Source organism: Myxine glutinosa, chromosome 1 (genome assembly GCF_964187855.1).
Source record: "Myxine glutinosa chromosome 1, kmMyxGlut1.1, whole genome shotgun sequence".
NCBI classification, from domain to species: Eukaryota; Metazoa; Chordata; class Myxini; order Myxiniformes; family Myxinidae; genus Myxine; species Myxine glutinosa.
Genome location: NC_136261.1, coordinates 35,999,601 through 36,021,335, shown reverse-complemented (window position 1 = coordinate 36,021,335; position 21,735 = coordinate 35,999,601). Strand labels below are relative to the sequence as shown.

Below are 21,735 nucleotides of genomic sequence, written 5' to 3'. Positions count from 1 at the left end.
TGTCGACTTGGTGAGGCAGATGTGAAGGCAGCTGAAGATTTTATTATAACTTTTGCCGAACTGATAGAAGCCGAACGATACATCCCCCAGCAAATCTTCAACTGTGACGAGACAGGGCTCTTCTGGAAAAAGATGCCGAGGAGGACGTATATAACGGCAGAGGAGAAGAGCATGCCAGGCCACAACTTGTTCAGAGTGCCGGCGATAGCTCGCCTTCTCTTTGTGGAAAACACGGTGAGATCCTTAACATCCAACAACTAATGGGACGCAAACGGGGCGCCCAGTTTAGCGGTACACACATTGATGAATCACCCTGCCTGTGATTCACCCATGACAGGTTATAGCTGGGTCGGGATTCAAACCCAGGCTGGACAGTTTAGACTTTAGAGTCAAGTGTGCGTACCTCCAGTCCAGGCCATCCTGCCAACTTGTATGCTGCATACAGGTGAAATATAAAGCGCGAGATATTTTTATATATACTGTATATTTAAAAAAAAATTGGTGTGGTTTTTGGCGGGCTGGAACGGATTAATAGCATTTCAATGCATTTTAATGGGGAAATTTGATTTGAGAAACGAGCAAATTGAGTTACGAGCTCGGTCACAGAACGAATTAAACTCGTAAGTCAAGGTTCCACTGTATATGCTATTGGCTAACCCCCGCTCTCGCAGGGAAAATGGCCTTAAAATGCCTGTTGTTGTTGTTGTTACTATTTAAGAGAGCCGTTGGTCTGTGTGTATGTCACCATTTTTAGGCCGAGAAAAATATATTTCCGGTCTCTGGTCAGCGCACACATCGATTTTGACCCTGCATGTCAACAATTTTTATTGGCGCTGAGGAAGCGCCTCTAGCGAATGACTTCCAGCCAGTGTAACGCTAATTCCTGTCACAGGAATTCTGAGATCATATAAGTGGGCGTGGCAGTTCCTGATTGGTTCGTGTTGGGGAACGCCTTCTCGCTGCCGACGTGACGTAAATTCGCGCACGCGCACTGGTGAAGCTTACTCGATCGTACTCGATCCCATATTACATGTACTTTCATTGCATACAAATTATACTTCCTCCTAGAAATTCCATGCCCGAACCTCAGCGCAATCCAAGAGGATTCACTTGTTTTTTTTCAAATTTCCAACGGTACCTACAACAGCGCGCACCTGTTGTTGCCGGGCGGGCGCGCTATCTCGGGAAATACTTGTCTGTGAGGGTCGCCATTGGTAGTGACGTTCGCGCACGGTTCTCCCCTACAAAATACGTTTAGTTTGTCCAAATCCAACGAGCCGTGTCGAAGATATGAGTAGTTTTGTGTGCCGTGACGTCATGAATCCAATCGGCTGGATATTGTCATTTATTGAAACGAAGATGTTCGTTGTCGGGTTCGTGTGAAGCAACCAGAAGGCCGAGAGAGCTGCGGATGGTCTCGTTAGTTAGGCCTGGAACCTACCTCGTTTGTCATGAAGTTGGAAGTGTCTGTGATAATCTGGTGGACGAGGAGGAGAGATCGTGGGAGACCATCGGCATGGTTTCAAGCGCTTTCACGTTCGCCTTTTAGTCCAGCTGCGCATGCGCCGATTTGAACCACACCATCCAGCCCATCTGCGCATGCACGGCTTTGATACACATGCAGCGTGTCATCCCGTCCACGAAGATTGGTCCAGGGGTGTCGTCATTTGCGCATGCGCGGTTTTTTTCAGCATTCAAATGCTTCAGCAATCGCCTGACAGATGAGGAGGACCGCAAGGCATGAGGACACAAAAACACCTCTATGTGCAATCCATGCTTTTCAAAAAAAAAAAACCGAAAAAAAAACCTGCATCGCCGCATCAATTCTGGAACTTTGGTCTGACCAGAGACCAGCAATATTTTTTTTCGGCCTTATCATAGATGGCTGAACGGATCTTCGTAAAACTTTTAGAGGTTCATTAGTGAGTGTCTGGGAGTGTTTTAGACAAAAACAAACAAACAAACAAAAAATTAAAAATTTATTTTCCTTTTTTTGGATTTTTAAAAATCACTCCATAGTGCCTAAGCCTTTTTGATTAATGACAGTTATATACAAGTACATATTAGCATAAACAAATACAAAACAATTACCAGACATTTGAACACGAATAATAAAGCAATTCTGGAAGCGGGTTGAAGTTGATGGTAAGGCTTCTTCTTCTTCCTCAACATTCTTCAAACAACTCAGAAACGTGATGAATGGCACATTAAGCAGCATACATTCAACGAAAAGGTAAAAATGATGATTTGCTATTTGTGATGGATTCTGATTTGGATGTAATTCCTTTTACATTATATTTGGCCTCATTTCAAATATGTTAGTTTCTTTTCGCTTGAGCAGCGCCGGCTACTCCAGCTATAAACTATAAACGCTTATATACTTTACTCGGTGTACAAATACCAATACAACTTTGTCTGGGGGGTAACATCGGCTATGTGGCCGCGGCCTCACTCGGGGGCGTGGGGGACCGGAGGATGGGCGTAATTTAATTATCTATGTAAATGTGTACCGTGTGGCGCCACCTAGTGATGGGGGCAGAGAGTATTAGAATTTCCTTTTTTTACCTGGGCAACACCGAGGTTATGAAGCACCCTTTACATGGGAAAATTTTCCTCCTTCCCTTCCCCCCATCGCCAAAACGGAGGAGCCTGTCAAATGAATGTGTCATTCACGAAGGAGAGGCTTCCGTCTGGCCACTCTGCCATAAAGCCCAGATTAGTGGAGTGTTGCAGTGATGGTTGTCCTTCTGGAAGTTTCTCCCAACTCCACACAGGATCTCCGGAGCTCAGCCAGTGACCATCTTGTTCTTGGTCACCTCTCTTGCCAAGGCCCTTCTCCCACGATTGCTCAGTTTGGCCGGGCGGCCAGCTCAAGGAAGAGTCCTGGTTGTTCCAAACTTCTTCCATTTAAGAATTATGGAGGCCACTGTGCTCTTGGGAACCTTCAATGCAGCAGAGATTTTTTTTGTCGGCTTCCCCGGATCTGTGCCTCGACACAATCCTCTCTGAGCTCTGCAGGCAGTTCCTTCGACCTCATGGCTTGGTTTTTGCTCTGATATGCATTGTCAGCTGTGAGGCCTTATATAGACAGGTGTGCGCCTTTCCAAATCATGTCCAATCAATTGAATTTACCACAGGTGGACTCCAACCAAGGTGAAGAAACATCTCAAAGATGATCAAGAGAAATGGGAGGCACCTGAGCTAAATTTCAAGTGTTATAGCAAAGGGTCTGAATACTTATGTCAATGTGATATTTCAGGTTTATATTTTTAATAAATTTGCAAAACTTTCTAAAATCCTGTTTTCTCTTTTTCATTATGGGGTTTTGAGTGTCGATTGATGAGGGAAAAAAATGAATTTAAACGATTTCAGTATAAGGCTGCAACATAACAAAATGTGAAAAAGTGAAGGGGTCTGAATACTTTCTGAATGTACTATATTGTAGCGGCTACCGCGGGGTTTTCACAATCACCTTGCACCTATCAAGGACGCGGAGCGATCACCATGCCGGGCTCGTCCAGGACGCCCGGGAAGGCCCGCGCTCAACTTGCCAGGCCTCGGTCGGGACGCCCAGGCATGCACGGGCAGGCTCGCCCTCAACTTGCCAGGCCGCAGCCAGGACGCTGGGCCACGCCCCCTCTCGCCTTTCCTGGGCAAACGCTCCTGGATAATATGTATATATATTGCTGCCCGATAAACGGGCTTTTCAGAGTGCCTGAGTGTTTGGTTTGAATAAAGCAACTCGGATGAATTCCAGCTTTTTGTCGCGTCCATTCTTCCGATCGATCTGGGAGCCCCAGCTCCTTCAATATAACATATTTCAAAAAGTTGTGGGCGGGTTGTGACAAAACCTGGTGGAGTAGTTGGGTACGCCTGTTGCGGACATGAGGCCTGTATTTTTTTGATTGTGTTGTATTGTGGTAAATTGGTGATGATTATTGTTTATTCTGCGCCCCCCTACCTCCGGAGCTGTGTAAAGGTGAAAGGGCATCCCATAATTAGTCCACAAGCATACACGTCAGCCAAGTAATAGAATACCCCTGTTGATAGTTATCTCTTATTCTGTGTTTTAGGGTAAGGCTGTGTCTCCCATTAATTGAAGTACTCCATTGCACCAGTGAAAGAGAATAGATCCCCTTTCATTCCCATCCCCAAAATCTCCATTCCCTTTTACATCCCCTCTCGTGATTGCCAAGCCTCGATTGCCCATATTACATCCCCTCTCGTCATTGCTGAGCCCTCGATTCCCAATCACCTCCCCTCCAATAACCGCCATTGACCACGAGGCAGGGTCGGAGAAGAAAGGCGTGTCTCCACCTCGTCATAGAGGGGAGGAGGGGCGTACCCGCCCGTCGTCATCAAGAGCGGAGCCAGAGGGTCGCATGACCAACCAGGGCCGAGGTGAGCACCCCGATGGGCGTGTCCTGAAGGCCGGCGGCTTAATCGCCGGAGGCGTTATAAAGGCGCGCACGCAGGAAGTGAAGAGTGAGTCGGTTGCCAGTAGAGGGTCCGTGAAGAGTTGGTCTGAGTTGGTTGAGAGTCGGTCGTCAAGTGGAGAGTGGTGAAGAGTCAGTCAGTAGAGGTGGTGGTCAAGTGGTTGCGTTGGTTGCGGTGAGGAGTCGGTGGTAAAGAGTGAGGGACCAAGAAAGAGTTGAGGGTTTGGACCAACGAGTCAGACAAGTCCTGGGAACGCAGCGGAGGCCGCAGCAGCCAGAACACCCACAGCCACTTGGGGCCTGGACGGCGGTTTGGAGCAGGACCGTAAAGGAACGGCGGCTGCTAAACGCGCCGGTTGAGCTGCAGGACCCCCTTGGACCTTTCCTCTCCCTCCAGCCATCCACCTCCTGCCTTTCCACCCTTCTTGTGTACGTGAGTTTGTTTTGTTTGTTCTGTCCCTGGGTATTTAATTAAGTCTGTAGGTAAGCTAAAATTTGCACTGTGTCACCTGCGTCTTATGTGTTGTAAATAAACCTTGATTGCTCCTTTTTGCTTGTGTAAATAATAAATCCAATTACTCTTCTGTCCGTCTATTCGTTTTATTCCTTTTCCTCTTTGCATTCGTCGTTTTAGTCTTTTCCCCTCATTGAGCAGCTGCGGTGCGATCCGGCCAAAGTTCTGGGTGAATCGGGTGAGTCAGGGATCCTGTAACGGTCGCGGCAATACCACCGCTCGGTAAATAACATCTTAATCCGCGATCAGTAACAATTGGTGTCTGGGCGTGGGATTCGAGGCCCGAACCAAATTTTTAAAACGAATAGAGAGAAAAAAAAAAATTTGGTCAAAATTACGAGCTGCCGAAATTTGTTTTTTTTTTAACGAAAAACCCGAATTTTGAAATCGAGCCATGGCTGGTCAAGGCGACGGGATGCCGGTGGGAGAGATAGAAGGGTTAGGAGTAACCCAGGATCAAATGGAGGGGAGCAATGAGGAGGCGGTTGAGGGAGTATCAGGCGCGCAAAATGGCGCCTCGCACATGGCCACGGCGACCGCGCCCGCGACCGTAGCAGCGCCGCAGGTGGATTCGAACCTTTTTATGTTGCAAATGGGGGCCCTTATGGAGAGGCTAGAAGCAAAAATTGGGGTAATGGGAAACCAAATTGAAGCAACAACGAACGGAATGAGGGCCAATAGGGAGGAAAGGGAGCAGAGGGACAGAGACCGCAAGTTGGGCGAAAGGGTCCCAGGGGTGCACGAGGAGGTAAAGCGGGTCGAAAAGCGCTGGTTGAGCGAAGCGGAGGAAAGCACGGGTACAATGACGGGGGTAGAAATCGCGACACGGGGTTTGGAAAAGCCGGCGACCGATGAGGTAGAGGGTGTTTTATTAAAGCCAGCGGTCGTCGAGGTAAATAAAGAAAAAGCAGTGCTGGGAATTAAAATTGAAGAGATGACGGAGGTAGCCCGGGAATTGCAGGGAGAAATGGATTATGTACAAAGTCCCTGCTCACATCACGATGCTGTGCTTAACCCGAATGGAAGTTTGCAGGTTCGCGTGGAGAAAAGGATCCCCCAGGTGAGTCGTGCTGTTGTGTATTGTGCAGGGAGATTTTGTAAGAGGATGTTTGGCGACAAAAGAATTTTCGCGCGCTTGGGATCGAGGAGGCATCCGGGCGTTGGTGAAGGGTCCCGTGTGAGTGGAAATGGCACGCGTGTGAGGAAAAAGTGTGCGTCAAGGGGTGAGCGTGTTACGAAGTGCGAGTGTGAAACCGAGTGCGAGCGAGAATGCACGTCGGGGTGTACGGAGTGTGACACGAATAGTGAGTTGGTGATGGCGCAGGTGCGAGAGGGCACATCGGAGCGCGAGTGTGAAACCGAGTGCGAGCGAGAATGCACGTCGGGGTGTACGGAGTGTGACACGAATAGTGAGTTGGTGATGGCGCAGGTGCGAGAGGGCACATCGGAGCGCGAGTGTGCAACCGAGTGCGAGCGAGAATGCACGTCGGGGTGTACGGAGTGTGACACGAATAGTGAGTTGGTGATGGCGCAGGTGCGAGAGGGCACATCGGAGCGCGAGTGTGAAACCGAGTGCGAGCGAGAATGCACGTCGGGGTGTACGAAGTGTGACACGGAGAGTAAGGTGGTGGTGGAACGTGTGCGAGGAAGCACACCTGAGTTGGTCATGGCGCGGGTGTGGGAGAGCCCATGTGAGCGCGTTAGTGGGTGGATGCAAGAGTGCACGCCCATGGTGAGTGTTACGGAGGACGTAACGGAGGAGAGGTGTGGACCAAAGTGTGCGCAAGAGGTGTGGTGTGTAACAGGGAGAGCGTTGGTGGAATGTACGGACGGCGTTGGAACGCCAGGTTTTGTGAGGGTGAAAGCGGTAGCGTATGCTTGTAAGCATGCAAGTAAAGCACCGATGGTAACCGGTTTAGTGGTTAGAGCGACGGATAGCCGATGCGAGCACTCGGTGCGAGGGGTGCTTGGTTGGGTGCGAGGCCCGGCGCGGATCGATGCTGCGTCGCTTCTCTTCGAAGCGTCGTTGCCGATTCGGGCTTGGCCCCGCCCCGCACGGTCGAGTCCGGGCTTTGTCGGGCGAGGCGACCGGTCCGGTTCAAGGGCGAGTGGGAGGAGGCGGAACGGTGCCCCCTCGTGGGGACGGGGTTCCGACCGGGGGAGATTGAGCCATCGGGCCCGGGACCGCAAGGTGCCGCGCCGAGATGGTGCGTGGAGCCTCGGTCCAACCAAACCACCTCCCTTGAACCGAAAGCCGGACGGATTCAACCTGCAGGCAACCAAACCACCCGAATTCATTGCTCGGCTTTACGAAGCCGAGTTTAATGATGTCATGACGCACCGAGGCTAGGATATAGCGGACTGTGATGATGGTGATCGTGATGGTGATAGTGTTTTGATCCGAAATTTAGAAAAGTGAGTAGAATTGGCAATAAATGGAAAATTTTTGAATTGGTTGGAATCTGGACGAACAAAATTGATAGTGAGAGACCCCCGATGTGGTGGGATGGCAACTCTGTCATCCCTCACGAGTGGGGCAAATGCGCAATAGTTTATGGGGTGGCTATGACAACCGAGCCAGGGAGGGCTTGGATAATTGTAGGGATCTAGCGAAGATGACATTAGGTAACGTTAAGTTTAGTTAGTGACTGATACCTGTAGTGGGGACGCAGGTAGATTAGTGTGGATTATAATGACGTGGGAGCGCAATAGTTTAAAGGGACGACTGGGAAGCGCAAGTTTCAGAGGGGAGTAGTTAGCTGAGATGATGCCGTGTGTGTGAGGATTGAACAGGTGAGAATGGAACAGGTGTGATTGCACAGGTGTGCAACTGAACAGGTGTGTGGAGCAGTGTATGAGGGAGTAGTGGTGATTGCGTGTTGTGTTGACCAAATGGTCCAGGAAGAAAGGAGGGTGCAGGTGGCACCAGGTGTGAGGGCACAGGTGTGCAACAACAGGTGTATGTGGCTGTGTGGAATAAATGGTAGTGTGGAATATCTGGAGTAGTGGAATGGATGGTCGTGGAGTGAGAATGGTGGAAATTGTGGAGTGGAGTGCATGGTGCGAAGGTGTGGATGGGGGAAGAGTGGACCCCTTTCACGAGTACCCGGGGCGGGTAGTGTAAGTGTTAGGTAGAGGGTATAGGTAAATTGTGGTTGGATATTGGAATCTGTGGTGCGGGTGGCAGAATGGTATGTGGATGGGTGCATTAGTGTTGTGGAAATGGCTGGGCGTGTAGCCTGTTAGTGTGTGTAGTTGGTTTGGGCACTCCACCACTGTGAGGATGTCGGCCAGGTGAGGCCGCAGGTGGGCTCTGGGAGCCGGTAGTAGTTGTTGTGGATGGGGCCCGAGGATCCGGAGGACGGACCCGGGTAGCCCAGTGCCAGAGGGCACCATGGGGTGACAGAGCCAGGAGAGGGGCTGTCCCCAGTTAGTTAGGTTAGGGTGAGGAGCTAGGTAAGCTCGGGTGGCAACTACAGTGGTGGAGGTGTGCAGGTGGGTAGACCTGTTGGGAGAGCTAGACGTCGCAGCCCAGAAATTGTGCGAGAGCACCGGGAGATGAATCGGGGGAGTGAGACCCCAAATTGAGAAGCACCACAGTTTGGGCAATGGGAATTGGTTATTAGAACCCATAGTGTAAGTTGGCCAATGGATTGGCAGGGAAAGACCCCGGGTAGTGTAAAGTGTGTTAAAGTCATTTAGAAAATAGTTAGGATGAAGGATCTCCTCGCACCATCTGTATCCACTCACCTGAGGTGACAGGTACTCCACACCATGCCATGTTTTGATTATTTTTTATGATGCAAATGTTTGGATTGTGAGACGCAGCATGACGTGGGTGTGACATTGTGCTTTGATGTTCCATCTCTGCCTCCTTATGAGGATTGATGATGAATTGGTGATGGCAAATTTTGAAGTAGAGGGATTGTGGTGAGGAATTTGGTATAGGGGAAATATGGGGAAGACGTGACAGTAGTGACGAATTGGTAATGTGTAGATTTTGTACATATGGGGTAAGGGCAAGGGCAAGGGTAGGGTAGGTGACCGGGGGGTGACGTACGGTAGGGACGAGCTTTCTCACTTCGCCCTCCGTACGCATTTCACCTTGCATTGCCTTATTGACGTGTACCCTTGTGACCTTACCCCTCGCTCAATTGTCTTTCTTTTGTCTCCCACATGACCTGTGCGCCATTGGGTGCCGATGGGAGCGTGCGTGAGGTGGCCATTGTGCGCCCGAGATTCCCAGAACCAGCATGCATTGCGTTGATGTACCACTGTATGGACCGCTGTTCTGCGGCCAAGTACCACTTGATGGACCCCAGGTTCTGGGGCAGGGCACCTCTGTTGGAGACCGGCCATAGTGGCCAGGGAATCTTGCTTGCGGACCTCGGTAAGGTGGCACCTATGCCAAACAGGTGGACCACCCTTAGTTGGCCCCTGAGGCCCTAAATAAAAATGGACACAAGTTGTGCTTTTTATTATGTCCAACTAGGCCGCATGAAGCCAGAAGACGTCGGGAAGAACATCGGCCCAGCAGAGAAAGAGAAGACCACCACCAGTTGTTTTGTTGTGTTTATTATGAACCATGGTGACTGCGCACCGGGTGGTGCTTTTGGTGCTTTTGGGTGCTTTGGTGGTATTGGTACTGGTGCATCGATGCAATGCATGCTGTCTCCTCCCTCCCAACAGGAATTTCTTTCTCTTGTTCCCTAAAAAAAAACAAAAAAAAAAACAAAAAAAAAAAACACAGGTTCTGGGTTGCGTTGTAAATAAGAAATCACGTCATTGTAAATAATGCTCCCCACCGTAAATGTATAGTTTGAGAATAATTCCGTAATTCGGTTAGCTGTGGGCTTGAATCTGTTAGACAGGGTGCAATGCAATAGGGGGACATACTTATTTGTGTTTTAAGATTGTCACACTCAGGGTCAGGTTAATTGTAGAGGGAATTACACCTACGTGTCACACTAAGTTAAAGTTTAGTAGGCCCGAGCGCGGGCCTGAAGAAAGGAGGGTGCAGTGTAACGATTTTGAGAAGTGTGTAACGAGTTTGAGAAGTGTAACGGTTTTGGAGGAAGTGTAACGAATGTGGAAACGTTACAATGTGAACGTTACAAAAGTATGGTAACATCCTCGTAATGTAAATAATGGTCGCAGCCGTCGTCCTAGTTAATTCCATGAAACTTACACGCAGGTCACGATATATCTTTTAAATAGTGTATTTCCTTATTCCATGTAGGCTAAATATGTGTTTCCCACTAGATTGACTTTGCATTGTATCAAACAAAATAAGCGTAGGCCCTTCCAATTTCCCCAAAACCTCCCTTCCAATTGCCTTCCGCATTTTGGGCGGTTTTCTTCAACCACCATTGGCCACGAGGTAGGGTTGGGGAAGAAAGGCGTGTCTCCACCTCGTCATAAGAGGGAAGGAGTGAACCAGCCCTAACAGCCAATCAACACCGCGGTGAGCGACCCGGTAGGCGTGCCCTCGGAGTCGGCGGCTTGATTTCGCTCGAGGTGATAAAAGCGACTGTAAGGGACTGCTTTACGAGAGGCCTTGGGAGATGAGCAAAGAGACTGCACCAAGAGGATCGGTGAGATGCGAAACGCTCCAAGCCAAAGAGGAGAGGTAAGGCAAGGAAACCAGCTTTGGAGAGACGCGCAGAAAGGAGGGAGACGGCTCCACCCCAAGAAGAGGAGCAGGTGTGCCGAACCAGCGCGTGACGTCTACCGCAGCGGATACACGACGGAGGGTTTCCCGCCAAAACCGCGAGCTGCGGCCTCCCGACTTTGCCTCCCTCTCAAGCAATCCACCTCAAGCCCTACCTGCCTGCATTATCCCCTGTGTAAGTGTGAACGTCCTGTCCTGCTCGTTGTCTTGGGGTTAAGTAAAAATGAATAGTGTAAGTTAACGATTCGCTGTGTTACTGCTTCTTCCATCCATTGCTGTGTGTATAATAAATCTGTTCTTCCTCCGTATTCTTCTTCTTCTTCTTTTCCTTCTCTTTCGGTCGCTTTAGAGATTTCCCGATTGAATATCTGTGGGGCGATCTGGTCAACGTCGGGTGGAATCGGGTTCTAATCGCGGAGTAACTGTTCGGACGCGGTTAAATACACCACCGCTCGGTCAATATAACATCTAAAACCCGCGTCTGTAACAATATGTTTATACCTCTCCCACCCCCTCCCCCCCCCCCTTCACATGCCTCCCCCCAAAGCCCTCTCCCTCCCACAGATCTCTCGATGTCTCCATGTCTCTCGGTCCCTGCTCTCAAATGTTTTGTTTGTGTCCTTCCCCCTCTCTCCCCATCTTGTCTACTGCTCCCGATGTTATTTGTTGTATGTGTCTGTTTGTCTTTCTGTGTGATTAATGTTCGCTCTTTCACGAGCTTCGATCTTGTATGCAAAAAAAAAAAAAAAAAAAAAAAAGAATTAAGATTCTTTATTAATTAATTAAATTAAATTAATTATTAATTAAGAATTAATTCTTCAATTCTTTATTAAGCAATAAAATCTTCGATTTTCGCAAGTTTAAAAGGAAGCGGGAGACAACAGGGGGAGAGAGAGGGAAGTACAACAACAGTAGCGAACAGGAACATTGGGAGATCTGTAGAAGAGAGAGGGCTGGGGTGGGGTATACGGGATAAACAAGATGGACACGACAACGACGTTTTATTCAGGAAAGAAATGGGAATTTGAAGGAGGTGGATTTAAGGTGGATTAATGGGGGTAGAAAAGATCGAGGTTTTGGATGGGGGAAGATATGAGATGGTGGTGAAGACTTGTTTCAAAGACCTGGAGGGAGGAGTGGGATTGATGAGAGTGCAGGAGTTCGTTCCAGAGGCGGAAAAAGACAAATGAAAGAGTGAAGGTGAGCAGAGAGTCTTGATTGTGGCAGTTTCACCAGAAGATGTTTACTGACAGATCTGCATCCTGCAGGAATATATGGGAGACAGAGCACAGGCACATCAGGGGGTGCAAGGCCGGAGAGGAGTCTATAGAGCAGCGTTTCTCAACCTTTGATGGCCCATGGCCCCCCTACCGAGTCGCTTAACATTCGTGGCCCCCTGCCCTTCAATAAAAGATGCAGATTTCGTTTTATGAAATTTATTTACTCAGTCTTAAAAGATAAATCAAAGTAAACATTTTTCTAAGCAATACAATCAATGAGACACTTGCTGTTGGGCTTGTCTGACGAGGCCTCTTATGTCCGGCTCCGTCTTGGACACAGCAAGGCGAATATCGTTCCCAACGTCAAGACGGTTTCTGGACTTCGTTTTAATGGTCGCAAGGTCAGAAAATCCAGATTCGCAAAGATATGTTGTGGCGAATTGAATGAGCATTACGGATGCCTTCTTGCTGAGTAGTGGATACGCATCCTGAACAGACAACCAGAAGGTGGAGAGGTCTTCTTTGTTACTGAAGACCAGCTTCATTGCTTTTGAAACCTTCAACTCTGCCAGCTCCTCTGCTTCGTCTTCAGTAGGTTCAATTTTGGCGTTGAACGGGTCTTTGTGCCACGGAACATCCAACGGTGCATCGTCGAAATACGATTTGAACTCAGCGGAGAGATTGTCAAGATGTCTAGTGATGCAATCTTTGATGCTGACGGGAAGCTCAATCCTCTGCGTCTGCAGGTGCTCGTCCAAGAAAGGAAACGAGGCAGTGGACCCGGCCTTGATTCGTGCCTGCCAGACTTCCATTCTAGCAGACAGTCCGGCAAGCTTGTCTTGAACGTCACTGACTGTCACATCACGGCCTTGCAAGGACTGGTTCATTTCGTTGAGTCGGCCGAATATATCGGCCAGGTAGGCGAGCATCATGACGAACTCTTCATTGTCGAAGTGGACATGGAGGTTGTTTTCGTTGTCTCGCAGGAAGATTTCCACCTCAACCCGGGGTTCATACAGCCGAGAGAGGCATTTCCCCCTCGATAGCCAACGGACTTTGGTGTGGAACAGAAGTCCAACATGTTCCGCTCCCATTTCGTTGGCCAGGAGTTGGAAGAGCCGATGATTTTTGGCCTTCGCACGAATGAAGTTGATCACTTTGACCGCGACGTCCATGACTTCCAGCAAACGAGGCGGAAGAGTCTTTGACGCAAGAGCGTATCGGTGTAGCGAACAGTGGGAGGACGTCACATGGGGCCATTCGTTCTTCACAAGCGTGACGAACCCTCCTCTGACGCCGACCATCGCTGGGGCACCATCAGTACAAATGTGCTTGAAATTCTGCCAACCGAGTCCGTCAGATTCAAAAAAAGAGTCCACAATAGCTTTGATATCTGCCGCTGTCGTTGTGGTTGGTAGGGTATTGCAGAACAAGAACTCTTCCTTCATCTTTCCCTTTCTCTCGTAGCGAGCGAAGGCGATCAACTGGCTCTCCAGGGCGGTGTCGATAGACTCGTCTAATTGAAGGCTAGCCTGGAGCATGCTTTGTTTGATTTCGGAGCAAACTTGACGGCACACATCAGCAGCCATGTCGTCAATCCGTCGTCGGATCGTGTCATTAGAGAGCGAAACTTGCTGGATCTTCTTTTTCGCCTCTGGTCCGATCATCAATTCCACCATTTTCTCTGTACATGGCTTGATAAGGTCCTCAGCAATAGTGTGCGGCTTCTTGTACTCCACTTCGTAGCTGGATTGAAGAGCAGGTTTTTCTTCTGGCCGGAATCCAAATTTGGGAAGTGTCGCTTCACGGTCATATTGTGATCGTTTCGCAGACAGAGCATCGATATTATCTTCCTTCCTTCCGGGATGCATCTTGTCGCGATGGTTTGAAAGTTTGGAAGGACGTAGTGACGCATTTGACATCACGACCGAGCAGTGCAGACATTGCGCGCAGTCCACGCCATCTCGACTGACATTCGTGAATCCAAACTTGACATAGCTGTCATTCCATTTTCGAGCCTTCGACATCTGAGAAAAAAATTGCAAATACGAATTAATTACTTTTGTAACGGTAATACAGTAAGGTTGAAAATTAGGTTTAGAAAAGTGCTCTGGAGGGAAGGAGAAGAAAGGAAGTAGAGATGTAAAGAAGCAGAAAGAGATGGAGAGAAACTCATCTACCCTTTTTTAGAGAAGGTTAAACTCATCTACCCTTTTTACTTTGACACTATGACCGGAGACTCGTCACCTTAATTGTACATTACAAGCTTCTGCATTCTGAATCGCAGTTTTTCGGCGTCCGCTCGTGGCCCCCCGGTCGAAGGCCCGTGGCCCCCTTGGGGGGCCACGGGCCCCCGGTTGAGAAATGCTGCTATAGAGGATAGAACGACCACCAACCTGCCTGTGGTGAGAGAGTGAAAGGCCCTCATAATCAGCCTCATTGTGGGAGATACCAACAATCCTAAAAGCCTTGGTTTCTACAGTGTGAATCTGCACTAGGTATGGGGCAGGAGCACCAGCCCAGAGGGGAGAGCAATACTCCATCAAAGTGTGGATGAAGGCTTTGTAGATGGTGTGCTGCTCAGCAGTACCAAGGAAGGACTTCGCACGATGGAGGATGCCTAGTTGGAGACTGGCTTTGGAGGCGAGCTTGGACATGTAGCTTTCCCAGGAAAGATCACGACAGATAGTGAGACCAAAAAGCTTGAGTGACAGAACTTCTTCAGAGAGGATTGTTTAGAAAGTAGATGTGAGGGTTTTCCAGATGGTCTTTTCAGAGACATGGTGAGAGTCTGAGCTTTATCAGGATTGAAGGACATGTTCCATGTGTTTGACCAGCTTGAAATTTCATCCAACTCTGCAGAGAGGTAAGAGGCTGCTTTTTACCCGGAACTGTCGATCTGAGGGATGAGAGATGGAATGGCAGAGAGTGGAGTCATCAGCAAAAAGAAAAAGATTTTCCATAGAGTCAGAAAGATCATTGTTTAAGATTAGAAAAAGCACAGGGCCCAAAATAGTGCCTTGAGAAACTCCAGCCTGGTCAGGAAGAGGAGATGAGAGAATTCCATTTACAGCCACATGTTGACTGCACCAGGAGAAAATCCATGAGCCATGCATGGAGATTTCAATGGATACCATAAGAGGAGAGTTTGATGAGCAGGGTGGGGTACCAGACCATATTGAAGGCACGAAATATGTCAAGGAAGACGGTTCTGATTCCCTGTCTGGCGTAAAGGACATCCGTCCATTGTTGAGACAGCAGAAGCAGCATGTCCAGAATAGAGTGGCCTTCTCTGAATCCATATTGATATAAGATCAAGCCATTGGAGAAGAGGAAGGATTTAATGTCAGAAGTGATGATGGATTCCATGGAAAAAATATTACTGCTTGGTCTGACCAGTGACCAAATCAACTTGAATCTCAATCTTTTGGTGGAAAGGGGGGGGGGGGGGGAGGAAGGGGGGTGGGGGTGGTTCACTCCTGTCTTCACTTTTTTGAAAGTCGATGTTGAAAGGTATTCCCTCCATGAACAATGCTTCACCATTGATGTTGAGAAAAATGTGGTAGCAACCAGCTGTGTGGCCTTCCACATTGGGACCAGTGAGCTGCTTGGCAGCAATCAGTGATGGCATGAAGTGCAGTCATATACACAACAAACACAACATGCATTTTAAGGCCATTTTCCCTGCAAGAGCGGGGGTTAGCAGTCATATCATGATGGTAAATGCTGTGCAAGCCTTTCAACTGGTTTGGTGAACAACTCTCGGTTTGAGAAGGATTACTTATGGGAACATGGACAACAGCAAACTCTCCACTCACTGATAATTGATCATAATGTGCCATTACATATTCACAATACCACATTTGTGCTTTGAGGACATCTCTTTATTGTGAAACCCTTCAGAAATTCAAGTTTCATGAAAAACATAGGCAGGAGTCTTGTTGTGATAAACAATTTTACAACAAGGGTGTTCTCCCCATATCACACATGGCAAAGAAGCATGGACGAGAGCAAATATTGAGTAAAAATTGATGTTCAAACTGCCATGGAAAGATGCCAACTGAGCATAACCAAAAAAGGGACAAGAAAAACAACGAAATCAGATAAAAAAACAAAATTCCTAAGCACTCGTCACAATAAAAAAAAACTCAAATGGAACTTGACTGGATACATGGCAAGGACAGAAACAAGAATAACAAACTAACAACCGAAGGAAGGCCCTGAAAGAAGCGCGGTGACATCAATGATCAGATTGAGAGATTAAGTTCTGTTGCCATTTGAGTTTTTGGCATCAATTTTTCAACAATTCTCGATTACGACAATATAGAGAACCAAATTAATAAATGTTGCTTTTCTTTTTTAAGCTGTCATTTTATTTAAACTTAGTTTGAGGATGCGGGTGGGCTTAGCATTTGGAGATTTTTCTTGTCTTTTGACACAAGTTTGCAGTCATTGTTGTGGACATTCTGGTGACAGCCGGACGTATGGCTTTCATCAAGGGGCTCTCGGAGTGCTGGCTGGTTGTCAGGGGTTACAGGTGGTACTCTGAGAAGTTGTGCTGACAAGGTACAGTGCATTCAGAAAGTATTCAGACCCCTTCACTTTTTTCACATTTTGTTATGTTGCAGCCTTATGCTGAAATCGTTTAAATTCATTTTTTCCCTCATCAATCGACACTCAATACCCCATAATGACAAAGAGAAAACAGGATTTTAGAAAGTTTTGCAAATTTATTAAAAAGAAAAAACTGAAGTATCACATCAACATAAGTATTCAGACCCTTTGACTATGACACTTTGACCAGTCTTTCACTGAGGAGAGGCTTCCGTCTGGCCACTCTACCATAAAGCCCAGATCGGTGGAGTGTTGCAGTGATGGTTGTCCTTCTGGAAGTTTCTCCCATCTCCACACAGGATCACTGGAGCTCAGCCAGAGTGACCATCGGGTTCTGGGTCACCTCTCTTACCAAGGCCTTCTCCCCCGATTGCTCAGTTTGGCCGGGCGGCCAGCTCTAGGAAGAGTCCTGGTTGTTCCAAACTTCTTCCATTTAAGAATTATGGAGACCACTGTGCTCTTGGGAACCTTCAATGCAGCAGATTTTTTTTGTAGTCTTCCCCAGATCTGTGCCTCGACACAATCCTGTCTCTGAGCTCTGCAGGCAGTTCCTTTGACCTCATGGCTTGGTTTTTGCTCTGATATGCATTGTCTGCTGTGAGACCTTATATAGACAGGTGTGTGCCTTTCCAAATCATGTCCAATCAATTTAATTTACCACAGGTCAACTCCAATCAAGGTGCAGAAACATCTCAAATATGATCAAGAGAAATGGGAGGCACCTGAGCTAAATTTCAAGTGTCATAGCAAAGGGTATGAATACTTATGTAAATGTGATATTTCAGGTTTTTCTTTTTAATAAATTTGCAAAACTTTCTAAAACCCTGTTTTCTCTTTGTCATTATGGGGTATTGAGTGTAGATTGATGAGGGAAAAAATGAATTTAAACGATTTCAGCATAAGGCTGCAACATAACAAAATGTGAAAAAAGTGAAGGGGTCTGAATACTTTCTGAATGCACTGCATATGCCCAAAGGGCTGTACACTTTCATGATAGCGTTCTCCTTACTGGTTCACTGAATACCTTGCCTACTGCTGAGGATCACTTACAAGCAGGATACATTCAACCAAGTATGGGTAATGCTATGTGATTTTAACAAAACTTTATGAGAAAAACTTTTCCCACAGTTAGAGCACTTTTTGTGCAGCACTCCAGCGTGGGTTGCACGATGGAGAAGTTCAAGCTCCGCTTGGAAATGTCATCTTGTCACAAATAGAACAATTGCAAGGATGCTCTCGTTGGTTGTTATCTCCATATGCGGGTTTTAGGAGGTGGGAGGCAGTTCTCCCAGAACTCAAAATCTCCACCTCCTTTTTCGGATCATTACTCATGAACCAGTTTGTGAAACTTCATTCTCATAACTTTGTTCCAAGGTCTCCTTTTATAACCATCACTGAAACTCTGACAGCCTCCACCTGTAGATTGTTTGTCGTGACATTCCCCGGAATACTTTTTATGTTCTCAGTTAGGGTTTTCTTGATCATCTGGATTCCCTCTTGCTCCGACTATCAAAAAACAACAACAACAACAACAACAACAACAACAGGCATTTTAAGGCCATTTTCCCTGTTAGAGCGGCTGGTTAGCCTCGTTGATCCGACTATCATTGGCACAATGTCAGGTTTCTTCAATTTCGAAATCCTCTTAACCTTATTTTTCATATCATGGTATTTCAGATTTCAGCTCCACTGGATGGTTCCTCTTATGCGTTTTCAAACCGCTGTTTTGAGAGAAACCTTTATCACATATCGAGCATTTGTGAGGTCGCTCTCCAGTATGGATCTTCATATGTAATTTCAAACTGTCTTTTTGAGAGAAACCTTAATCACATATCGAGCATTTGTGAGGTCGCTCTCCAGTATGGATCTTCATATGTGTTTTCAAATTGCAGTTTTGAGAGAAACCTTTATCACAAATCGAGCATTTGTGAGGTCGCTCGCCTGTATGGATCCTCATATGTGATTTCAAATTGCAGTTTTGAGAGAAACCTTTATCACAAATCGAGCATTTCTGAGGTCGCTCTCCAGTATGGATCCTCATATGTAATTTCAAACTGTCTTTTCGAGAGAAACCTTTATCACAAATCGAGCATTTGTGAGGACGCTCTCCAGTATGGATCTTCATATGTAATTTCAAACTGCTGTTTTGAGAGAAACCTTTATCACATATCGAGCATTTGTGAGGACGCTCTCCTGTATGGATCCTCATATGTAATTTCAAACTGTTGTTTTCAGAGAAACCTTTATCACATATCGAGCATTTGTGAGGTCGCTCTCCCGTATGGGTCTTCATATGTGATTTCAAACTGCTGTTTTGAGAGAAACCTTTATCACATATCGAGCATTTGTAAGGACGCTCTCCTGTATGGATCCTCATATGTGATTTAAAATTGGTGTTTTCAGAGAAACCTTTATCACATATCGAGCATTTGTGAGGTCGCTCTCCTGTATGGGTCTTCATATGTGATTTCAAACTGCTGTTTTGAGAGAAACCTTTATCACATATCAAGCATTTGTGAGGACGCTCTCCTGTATGGATCCTGATATGTGATTTCAAATGGCTGTTTTCAGAGAAACCTTTATCACATATCGAGCATTTGTGAGGTCGCTCTCCTGTATGGGTCTTCATATGTGATTTCAAACTGCTGTTTTGAGAGAAACCTTTGTCACATATCGAGCATTTGTGAGGACGCTCTCCCATATGGATCTTCATATGTGATTTCAAACTGCTGTTTTGAGAGAAACCTTTATCACATGTCAAGCATTTGTGAGGACGCTCTCCCATATGGATCCTCATATGTGATTTCAAATTGCTGTTTTGAGAGAAACCTTCATCACATATCAAGCATTTGTTAGGTCGTCCTCCTGTATGGGTCCTCATATGTAATTTCAAATTGCTTTTTCTCAAGATACCTTTATCACAGACAGAGCACTTGTGGGGGCGTTTTCCAGTGTGGATCCTCATATGTATTTTGATGTTACCTGTTGAAGCAAAATCCATTCTGCACACATTACAATTATAACGTATTCGCCTTTCCAGAGCCATTTTGTGTTTGTTTAATTTAATATTAATCTTGGTTTTGAGAGGCCCACACATGCACTTGTATTTTATAGGAAATGAGTCTTGATTTTGTGATCGTTTCTTCAAAAAAGGCTTCTTCCTCACTGTCAAGCTGCGACTGGACCTTATTTGTCCCATATTACTTCTGGATTGTTCTACAGAGACAAAGAACACATTTTATTTTTTGTCAAAATCAAAATGCAAAATATTTAACACTTTTCCGAAAATTTTAGATTTTCTCAACACAAAAGATGGTATGATAATTTTTTCCGTTTCCACTCACCAGTTGAAAAACAGGAAACACTTCCGTTTGTCATGTGAATATCATCTGAACCTTCCTTTGCAGAAGCACATTTTGAATCTTCTGTGACAGATGAATCGTTGTTGTGTTGTCTGCCTTCCACATTTACAGAATAGACATCACCTGTGTACAAATCAGCATCAGTCTTTTGCAGCAAAATGAGATTGAGAACCATCTTTAGAGTTCACAGAACATGTTACACCATGGAATGTGTACTTCAATTTCAATGTAATAATGAAGTTAAAGATTGTTAAAAAGAAAAATTATGGATGTTAAGTGCAATTAAAGCAGTCTTCAACATGATCCTCATGCACCACCCTATTTAACATGTCCAACTACTGCTAATCTGGAGGTTCGTGGAAGAAACAAGAAGGCGATTTGTGTTCAACAGTGTTTAATTCAATTTAAATAAAATAAAAATTGTAAAATTAATCCCCAAAAAATTCTGGAATTTACTGACGTTAAAAAATTCTCAAAAAAATATGCTTTCACAAAGCTCGGAACAAGTGTGTATCTACCCTCAACAGAGCCAGGAAATAATATCTATCCACTCTCAAGACTGAACTCTCAAACTTGTCTCCCCCCTCCAAGTCCTGGTGGCATCAGGTCAAATTTGTTTCTCGTGTTAGTTCCCCTCCAATTCCCTCCCTTACCTCAAACGGCTTCACAGCTGACTCCGCACATGAAAAAGCTGAATGCCACAACTCTGTGTTTGCCTCTAAATCTTGTGTCCCAACCCCATCCCTCTCTGTACTCACCTTACCCAGTCGTACCCAGCTGCTCCTGGACTCTGCGTCCTTCTTTACCGACAAGGTAGAGAAGTTTCTGTCAAACCTCGACTCTGATTCCCCAACTGGACCAGGTGGCATCAGCCCACGGGTCCCAAAATCCTGCTCTGCCACAGTCACTCCCTCTCTCTGTTCTCTTCACCCTCTCTTTTGCTCAAGGTCATCTGCCATACACTTGGAAATCAGACAACATTACAGCTTTACACAAAAAATGTGCAAAAACATATCCCTGCAACAACAGACCAATCAGCCTACTCCCAATCCATAATCGCTTCTGATATGAAATCCTTCCTCTTCTCTAATGGCGTGATCTCTGATAATAATTTTGGATTCAGATTCAGACCACTCTACTCTACTCTGGACATGCTGCTTCTGCTGACTCAGCAATGGATGGAGGTCCTCAATGCTAAACAGGAATTCAGAACCGGCTCCCTTGACATATGTCGTGCATTTGATACGGTCGGGCACCCCGCCCTGCTCATGAAACTCTCCTCTTATGGTATCCATGGAAATCCCCACACATGGCGCAGACTCCCTCTCCAGTCAAAGTCAACATATGGCTCGAAATGGCATTCTCTCATCTCCCCTTCTTGACCAGGCTGGAATACCTCGACGCAGTGTTCTAGGCCCTGTGCTTTCTCTAGTCTTCATTAATAAATCTATCCGACTCGCTGGAAAATCCACTCTTCTTCATTAATGATCTATCCGACTCGCTGGAAAAGCCACTCTATCTTTTGCTGATGACTCCACCCTCTGTCACTCCATATCTCAACCCTGAGATTGGCAAGCAGCAGCCTCTTCACTCTCTGCAGACTGGTTAAAATCACAAACTGGTCAAACAAGTTGAACATGTCATTCAATCCTGACAAATCTCACACCCTCACTATTTCTCTTCGTAAAGACGGTTTGGAAAACCCGCTGTCACTCAAGCTTTTGGGTCTCACTATCTCCCATGATCTTTCCTGGGAAAACCACATTTCCAAGCTGGCCTCAAAAGGCAGTCGCCGACTGGGCATCTTCTGTCGTGCAGTGCCTTTTCTTGGCACTACTGAGCTTCTCACCACATACAAGGCTTTCATCTACAGCTTAATGGAGTACTGTTCTCCCCTCTGGGCTGATGCTCCTGCCTC

At 46.6% G+C, this 21,735-nt stretch overlaps 2 protein-coding genes across 6 annotated transcripts in view; both read right to left on the bottom strand.

Annotated features, from left to right (window-relative positions):
• Nucleotides 1-12,113: 12,113 nt before the first annotated feature.
• On the bottom strand, nt 12,114-13,868 carry LOC137412480 (protein FAM200C-like). The gene has a single exon (XM_068097782.2). It carries the CDS (start codon nt 13,866-13,868, stop codon nt 12,114-12,116), a length of 1,755 nt encoding a protein of 584 aa, XP_067953883.2.
• A 1,835-nt stretch (nt 13,869-15,703) lies between these two features.
• LOC137412482 (uncharacterized) overlaps nt 15,704-21,735 on the bottom strand; it is a 34,508-nt gene continuing 28,476 nt past the window's right edge. For all 5 annotated transcript variants that reach the window (XM_078770944.1, XM_078770949.1, XM_078770954.1 and 2 more), the window contains exons 5-6: nt 19,800-19,940; nt 15,704-19,671 (exon numbers count right to left, since the gene is read on the bottom strand). In XM_078770944.1, the coding sequence (XP_078627070.1) occupies nt 18,278-19,671; nt 19,800-19,940 (1,535 nt within the window). In that variant the 3' untranslated portion in view covers nt 15,704-18,277. The remainder of the gene's footprint in view (nt 19,672-19,799; nt 19,941-21,735) is intronic.

Excerpts from the sequence above, each read along its gene's own strand:
- LOC137412480 (XM_068097782.2), bottom strand. The coding sequence starts at position 13,868 with ATGTCGAAGGCTCGAAAATGGAATGACAGCTATGTCAAGTTTGGATTC.